The sequence below is a fragment of the Nannospalax galili genome, unplaced genomic scaffold, assembly GCF_000622305.1.
Source record: "Nannospalax galili isolate Female #2095 unplaced genomic scaffold, S.galili_v1.0 scaffold1157, whole genome shotgun sequence".
Taxonomy (NCBI): Eukaryota; Metazoa; Chordata; class Mammalia; order Rodentia; family Spalacidae; genus Nannospalax; species Nannospalax galili.
This window is the reverse complement of record NW_008340118.1, coordinates 322,393-330,907: the sequence shown is the minus strand read 5'-3', so window position 1 is coordinate 330,907 and position 8,515 is coordinate 322,393. Positions and strand designations below refer to the sequence as shown.

The following is an 8,515-nucleotide window of genomic DNA, read 5'->3' as shown; positions in this document are numbered from 1 at the left end:
AGCTAAGTGCAGAGAGGTCTCTCCTTTTTCTTCCTGTGGTCTGAAGTCTTCACATCCACGGACTCCTCTTTGTGTGTTCAGAGTTACGGACTCCGTTTCATGTACCTGGATTCTAAACAGACTGCCAGAGGCAGCACTCTCTGCCCCTCTTACCCATGTCCTCTGTGTTGAGTGACCCTTCACACATCTATGTTTAACTGTTCTCCTTAAGGCCAATAGCAAAAAAAACCCAAAAACTTCCCGATGAGTCCTTTCTTTGATGATGCAGAACAGGAAAAAACCCCCCACCAAACTCAAGCCCAGTTTCTCCCATAAACTCAGCAATGCCAGCATGGAAGGTATTCAACTTTACTCATATGGTGCATCTCCATTCATAGTGTGCAGGCCACCTGCACAGGAGACATCAGTCTAAGCCCCACTGCAGACCTGTGGGCAGACTCTCTGGGATGTTCCCAGTCACCACTTTGTGACAGTTTCCTGTGCAAGTGGCAGTGTGGCTCTCCTCTCTTGTTCTTTCAAAAGGACCCACAGGCACAAATAAACAGTACCACAGACAGCACACCTCCCCAGCAAAGCAAACTCGAGGTCCGTGTGCACACAGAGACTTGTACACATGCAGATACAGAGACATGCAGACATATATACAGACACACACATGCACACACTGATAACACAGCCAGACACTGATGTACACACACACACACACACACACACACTTGATACACAGCCAGACACAGACACACACACAGCCAGACACTGATGTACAGACACACACACACACACACACACACACTTGATATACAAAGAAACACATCTAGACACCGATGTACAGACACAACACAGACACAGATATACACAAACACATATGCACACATTGATATACAGACACAGATACACAGGGACACACAGGCACTCAGACCCACAGGTAGAAGCAGCCTCTCCATGCTCCTCTGAACACCAGGGTGCTCTGACCGTCCCAGCACTCTTAGACTGGCCCTCAGCACCACAGTCCGTCCGGCCCACCCCGAACGTCTGGCCCGCCCACTCGGGGACGCACAGCCCACACAAAGCTTCCGCCCCGATGCCCCGCCCCTCAGGCGGGGCGGGTCGGTTCCCGCTGTTACTCCAAGGTCTGGTTGCCCCGCCTTCAATAGGCCCCGCCCCTGCGTCATGACGTCAGAGGCCCCGTCCCCTGTGCCTGAAGCCTAGAGGCGCAACCCCTGAAGCCCGGAGGTCCCGCCCCTGTGTCGCTGGTCTCGGCTTGGGTGGGCGGCCTGGGCGGGCGGGCCGGCCAGCCCCGAGGCACTATGCGCTCGCGGCTCAGCCCCTCGGGCTCCCCTCAGGCCTGGCGGCTCCCGGCGTGAGGGGCGGAGCTGCGGCCTTCGCGCGCCGTGCGGCTTCCGGGGCTGCTGTCAGACGTCGGCGCGGCTTGGGCGGTTGTCTTGGAGAAGCAAGATGGCGGCGGCGACGGCCGCGGTGGTGGCCGAGGAGGACACGGAGCTTCGGGACCTGCTGGTGCAGACGTTGGAGAACAGCGGCGTCCTGAACCGCATCAAGGTGCGGCGGGGGCGGGGGTGATGGCGGAGCGGGGGTCGGGGGCTGCTGGACTTCCGGCGGCGCCCACCTCCCGGCATGCAACTGAAGCACTCTTGCTCTCTTTGAAGGCTGAGCTCAGAGCGGCGGTGTTTTTGGCACTAGAGGAGCAGGAAAAAGTAGAGGTAGGTTCCCCCGACCTTGGCACGCCGAGATTTCATGTCGGGTTGTCTTGTCTGGTTGGCCAAAACCACTTGAAATGGGCGTTACTGACGAGCCAGAATAGTTCTGACCTGGTCAGCATGGCTTCATTCCTGCTGCTTTTCTGTATTTTTAAAAAAAATACTTTAATTTTATGTGTATGAGTGTATTGCCTGCATGCATGTAAGTGCACCCGTATCGTGCATTGCCTGTGGAGCTCAGAAGAGGGTGTTAGATACCCTGGAACTGGAGTTAGAGATGGTTGTTAGCCGCTATATAGGTGCTGGGAATCAAACTCGGGTCCTCTGCAAGTGTTCTTAACCGCTAACCATCTCTCCAGCCCCATGTTTTAATTTTATGTATTGAGTGCATTGCCTGCATGTATGTAAGTGCACCCCTGTCCTGCAATGCCCGTGGAGGTCAGAAGAGGGCATCAGATCCCCTGGAACTGGAGTTGCTGCCATGTGGGTGGTAGGAATCGAACCCAGGTCCTCTGCAAGTGCTTTTAACCCCTGATCATCTCTCCAGCCACTTGAGTTCGTTATTTTGGCTCTTTCTGAAGCTCCCAACTCCCAGCAACCATCCTGAGTAAACATCCTGTAACTTGTCAACAGAAGCACATCATAGTCAAGGTCTAAAACTCTTCCTGAGTGACACATCCGACTCCTGCCCTCCACTTCTGTAGGCTTCATACGTGTGATTTAATTTCCTCAACCCTTCAAGTTTTTGCTCTTTGGTCTACATACATGTCTGTCATTTTTATTGCTTGGTGACTAGGCCAGATTCCATCGTCCCAACCTCAGAAACCCAAATTACCTTGCTTTCTAGTCAGCCGTAAAGGTCATTTGATGGGCATACTGACTCCTTCCTGTCTGCATATCTATTGCCAAAGAAAAGTCCTTTAATCACTTGACTGACTGTGGTGGTTCCTAACCTGCGCAGACCCTGAAGGTCTGTCTTGTTTCCTTCCCTCTGGCCCTGTGGCTTTGCTGTTTCCTCTCAACAGTACAGCTTACCAGGTCCTAATTTTGTGTCCTGGTGTCACTTCAGGCAGAGCTTGGCTGTGTTGTGTGCATCTGCACCTCTTTCTGACAGCCGTAGGAGAGGCTCTGCATCACTACATGCACTACCTTGGGCCTTGTGTCCCCTTGTACTAGTCACTTTTCTGTTGCTGTGACAGAAACACTGACCTGAGTAACTTACAGAAAGAAGAGTTTATTTGCGCTTACCGTTCCAGGGGAATTACAGTCCATCATGGCGGGGAGGCATGGTGGCTGGAGGTGGCTGGAGCAGGAGCAGCAGAAGCTAAGCTCTCACATCATCACACAGGCACAGGAAGCAAGAGAGCGACTGGAGATCTGGCAAGGAAGGCTTGAGAACTCTCTAAGCCCAAGTGACTTGCTTCCTCCAGGATAGCCACACGTTCTAAAACAGCACCATCATCTGGGGACAAAATGTCCAAACACTTGGAGTCTATGGGGGACATTTCCATTCAAATCACCACACCCGTCTATGCACATCTCCATAGTTAATTGCTGTGTCTTTGACTTCCTTTCTCTTGTCTCTTTTGAGCATGAAGATGTTTAAATTTCTCTAAAGAGAAAATAGCTTTCTTTTGCTCACAATTTCTTTCTGCTTTTTTTAACAGCTAAGTTTTGGAAACGTGTATCTTACATTGTTTCTTTTTACCAGATATCCCTTACTCCAGTAAAAATTAGAATGCACCACCGCTACCCCTGAGGACTGTCTCTTGCTCAGTTGGGTCTGCTTCACCTCTTGCCTGCCTTGCCTGGTCATCAAAGCATCTGGCATTCCTTCCCCTCCTTGTCCTCTAGCGGGATCCTTTTCCTGCACATGCGCTTAGACTGTTGGTGTCCTGTCCCTTAGTTCTTATTCTGCATTATCTCCACTGTAACAGCACCATTAACTTCAGCCCTTATCTTTAGTGTGCATCTTCCTCCTGAACATTGGGCGTGTATGTTAAGCTGCCTAATAGACTGAACTTTCTGGGATGATCAGGCTTCACCAGGTTTCCCAGGCTACTCCCCCTCACCATCTTTGTCACCTGTGGTGTCTGGGGGCTGGGCCCTGCTGCTTGCTTTGCCTGAGCTGAGTTACAGCTTCCTGTAACACTTCCTGAGTGACACTTCCTATCCTCTCCTTTGCTGGTACCCTCATCATTCCCCAAGTCATCCTGCATTGCCCCTGGATTGGCCATCTGCAGTACATAACTGATTTTGTCCCTCCATTTCCTTTGGCTGTTTCAGGTGACACAAGTGTCTTAAAATTCCCTAGTCTAGCCTACCGTGAACCCTTGTGATTTTTCTCCTCTCTTTAACTATTTACTTGAGAGGCAAATGTTTCAGTAAACTCATACTTTAAGATGTAAAGATTGATAAACACTTTGGAACTGTGTAACAGTTACCACAATCATGAAAGTGAGCTTAACCACAGCCCTTAAAGGTTTCCTTTTTTTTTTAAGTCTTTAAAAAATAATAGTCATTTATTTCTTGCTATAATTTTTCACCATTACCCCAAATTCATATTTAGAATGTGATGAAGTATTTTTATTAAATAAATTTACTTATGTATAGAGAACATGTAAAGAAAAGACTAAAAGTAAGTAATAATGAAGTTTGTGGGCAGATGTGGAGAAATACTGAGGGTGGTATTCATACAAAAAAACAGCTCCTGCGCTTGTGGTTTATTCTGTCGTGCCTGCAGGGCACAGATCTGTCTTGTTAAATCATTAGTATTTATGGACATTCTCAATATAGGAATTGACTTTTTATGAAGGACAAGGCCTGTACTATGTTCACCAGGTCCCTTCAGGTAAGGGGCCAGGTTCCAGAGGATATTGGCACTCTCTGGACTTTAAAATGTACTTTAATCAGTCAGTCCCAAAACATTTCTGTGAAGTTTGAACTTCACTGGATAACAGAGGTGAAGAAAGAAAGGAAGAGAGAGAGATTAGATGGTGTGTACACAGGATGGTTTTCTATTTTTATAAACGGCCCCTCCCCAGCACCTTGATCATTTTTAAAAGCTGTACGATGGAAACGTGTAGAATGTACTTTATAATAGACTTTTGGTGTGTTTTATTCAGTGTAATGTATTTGGAGTTCATAGTCATCATGCAGTAGGATGCTGTTACATCATGTGATCCCGAGTTCAGGATTACTAGATCCTTCCCCTAATCGCTGACTGAGATTTGCAGTAGTTTTTCAGTCATTTACCTGTTGATGCACGTTTGGATTCCTGTTCTTTAGTTGTGGGTAGGGCTGCCGCAAATGGCCATGTCCGGATCTTTAGTTGTGGATAGGGCTGCCGTAAATGGCCATGTCCGGATCTTTAGTTGTGGATAGGGCTGCTGTAAATGGCCATGTCCGGATCTTTAGTTGTGGATAGGGCTGCTGTAAATGGCCATGTCCGGATCTTTGCTTGGATCCGTAGTTTATCTGGAGAAAATGCCCGGGGTGGGGTTACTAGCTTAGTGCTGGGGAGATGTGCAAACTGCTCTCCAGATGGTCATGCCATTTGGCATTTCCATGGGCGGTGTCAGGCTGCACCACTTCATGTCCGCTGTGGTCTGCTTAAGGAAGCCCATCTGTGCTCCCTGTGCTAGCATCGTTCTCAGAATGGTCATGGGCTGAGATGCAGGAAGGCTCTTCTGGGTATGTTCAAATCTATAATTAAAACATTGGCCTAGGGCCACATACACACATCTCATATAGTACTGACTAACTGGGAATTGCAGGTATGTATGTCATGAATAGTAGATAGCCGAGATGATAAAACCGTATGTACTTAAATAGTAAAACAGTTTTAAGTGAAGTTAATGTCATACAAGTATGTGCAGACAAATGGTTTCAAAAGCAGTCAAGTTACAACATGTTTTGAGGGCTGGCAAGTGATGGAGTGCTCGCCTACCCTGTCCGGGTCTCAGGCTCAATCCCTGGCAGTGTGAAAAAAAAATTGAAAATAAATGTCTTCAAGTATGGTTTTGTTTCATTGACTTTGAACGATTATTAGGTAATAGGGACTAGAGAGTTTACTTAGTGGTCTAAGAGCACTGGCTTTCTTGCAGAGGCTCCAAGTTTGGTTCCCAGCATCCATGTGGCAGCTAACAACCATCCTTAACTCCAGCTCCAGGGGATCCAGTGCTGTCTACTGACCTCCACAGGCATTGTACACCTGGATGAACTTATATACATGCAGGCAAAACCCTCATAACCCATACAGTTAAAATTAAAACAAATAAAGAAAAGTTACTAAATAGTACAAAGCAGAGCAAGCCCTGTACTAAGTAAACAGTTGTGAAATGGATTTCATAAACCATGATTTATAAATGACAGGGTATGCTATCTATTTTTGCCAAAGATAAAAATGTGGCTCTTGGGGCTGGAGAGATGGCTCAGAGTTTAAGAACAGTGTGTTCTTGCAGGTAGAATCTCAGCACCCACGTGGCAGCTAACAGTTGTCTGTAACTCCAGTTCCAGGGGATCTGATACCCTCTTCTGACCTCTTCAGGCATTGCACAACATGGATACACTTACATACATACAGGCATAACACTCTACACATAAAATAAAAATAAATCAAAAAAATTTTTATAAACTTTCACTCAGCTTGGGCTCACTTTCACTTCTTCACCCACTGAAAACAAATTTTAAAGTATATTATGTAGTTATTTTAGCATAAGTACATGTTATATAAAATGTTTCCCTTTTTTTTGTTTCCCAACAGAACAAAGCTCCTTTGGTCAATGAGAGCTTGAAAAAGTTTTTAATTACAAAAGATGGTAAGATGCTATACTTGCTCTTTTTTATTTCTTCTGCTTCTGAATTTTCAAATTTTGTCAATATTTGGAAGAAGTAAGGAATTTCCATTTTTTAAAAAAGTGATTCTTACAGATCCTTGCTTTAAAATGACATTTCACAGTACCACAGATTGCTGTCATTGTAGTAATACTCTAAGATTGGCAATTATAACTTTTTTTGTGTGGCTTTTTTTTGAGCTTAGTTCTCACTCTAGCCCATGCTAGCCTCTAACCTGCAGGGCTCCTCTGCCTAATGCTGGGACTGCAGGCGTAGACATCATCCCCCAATTTCTAGTTGCCTGTTAGATATTCTGAGTAATGGGAAGTTGTTGGTTAAAGCCAGTTGAGTAGGGAAAGTGAGGGGCTGAAATCTGTTTATGGAATGTGATTGCACTGTCGTACAGTTGCAGACTAATTAACCTAATGAAAAGGGTAAAGTTGGGGCTTTCATTACCTGGTTGAATCATTCAGAGAAGAAATGCGTGATTTAAGAAGTTTAGAACCCTTTCTTCTCATTAATTCAGTGTTTCTTATGTCACAATGCTAATAACAAAAATTCTGAGCTCTTTGGCCTTTGCTAACATCTTTTTCTTGATCTTTATAGGTCGTTTAGTGGCTAGTCTTGTTGCAGAATTTCTTCAGTTTTTTAACCTTGACTTTACCTTGGCTGTTTTCCATCCTGAAACTAGCACAGTAAGAATACTGATTTTACATCTACCCTATGCACCTGTGATGCAGAATGAATGTTAAGTTGAAGGCTCGCAGAGACTGTTTGTAGCTGCTTATGTCTGGATTGGTTTTTGTAATTTGATGATTCATTTTCCTAAAAGTCATCTGAGCTATCAGAACAGTATTTCTGCTTTGTTTAACTTGGAACCTGCTATAGAGGGATGCTATTATAGAGTTAATTCTGTTAAGATGTTATACTGCAGGTTGTTAATACAGGCCTTGAATGTAGATTGTAAAAAACTGACCAAGTTTAAAAATGGTTGTCTCATTCACTAGATATTTAACCTCTGAATTTAGAGGTGTCTTTTTAAGCTCCTAAAATATTCCTTTTAGTATCTGATTGATTTTTGCTATAGTTTTTTGCACCTAAATTGTCTTTTCTAGTTCCAAGGTCTCGAAGGTCGAGAAAATTTAGCCCGAGATTTAGGTATCATCGAAGCAGAAGGCACTGTGGGTGGACCCTTGTTACTAGAAGTGGTTAGGCGCTGTCAACAGAAAGAAAAAGGACCCACCAGCGGGGAAGTGAGTATTCTATGCTACCTTTCCATTTTTAATTTTAGTTTTTGGCTGCCTAGCTAGCCCTGCAGATCAGTACATACATAGTAAATCGAGGTTGGCGTAAAGAGAAGCTACTCCTTAACAAAATACAAGGCAGGGATGGCATGTACATATTAATCCTGTTTTGGCTATTGTTCCTCAGAATGTTGAGTTCAGGAGTCAGACTAGAATAAACCGTCCTTGACCAGCTGTGATCCTGGCCATGTTACTTCACATCCCCGCCTGGATGATAAGATGAGGACAGCAGGGGACCCTCTCATTGGTGGTGTGAGGCTCTCTTATACCGAAATTGATACACGTAACATGCTAAGTAAAAGTGGCACAGAAAATACCCCACTGTTACTTGTAGTTTATGTGGTTGGGTGTTTTGCCTGCATGTATTTAAGTGTACCACATAAGAGGCCAGAAGACTGCATTGGATATCTTGGAACTCGAGGTATGAATGGTTGTTAGCCATCATGTGGGTCCTGGGACTGAAGCCTGTTTCTCCGCAAGAGCAGCAGGTGCTTTTTAATCACCGAGCCACTTCTCCTAGCCTACTTGTGTCATTTTAGTTAAATGTGAAAGGCTGATATATAGACAATAATTTTTGAGTCTTTAAATGAAACTTAATACTGAGCTGTTCATTTTGCTTAGTTTTTTTTTTTAATTATTTAATAACCACATGATTAGAAG

The 8,515-nt window shown here is 45.0% G+C and overlaps 1 protein-coding gene across 2 annotated transcripts in view; it reads left to right on the top strand.

Annotated features, from left to right (window-relative positions):
• The first annotated feature begins 1,198 nt into the window (after positions 1-1,198).
• Positions 1,199-8,515, top strand: part of Fgfr1op (FGFR1 oncogene partner) — a 36,050-nt gene continuing 28,733 nt past the window's right edge. For both annotated transcript variants that reach the window (XM_008835102.3, XM_008835100.3), the window contains exons 1-5: positions 1,199-1,557; positions 1,665-1,718; positions 6,481-6,535; positions 7,158-7,246; positions 7,667-7,804. In XM_008835102.3, the coding sequence (XP_008833324.1) occupies positions 1,456-1,557; positions 1,665-1,718; positions 6,481-6,535; positions 7,158-7,246; positions 7,667-7,804 (438 nt within the window). In that variant the 5' untranslated portion in view covers positions 1,199-1,455. The remainder of the gene's footprint in view (positions 1,558-1,664; positions 1,719-6,480; positions 6,536-7,157; positions 7,247-7,666; positions 7,805-8,515) is intronic.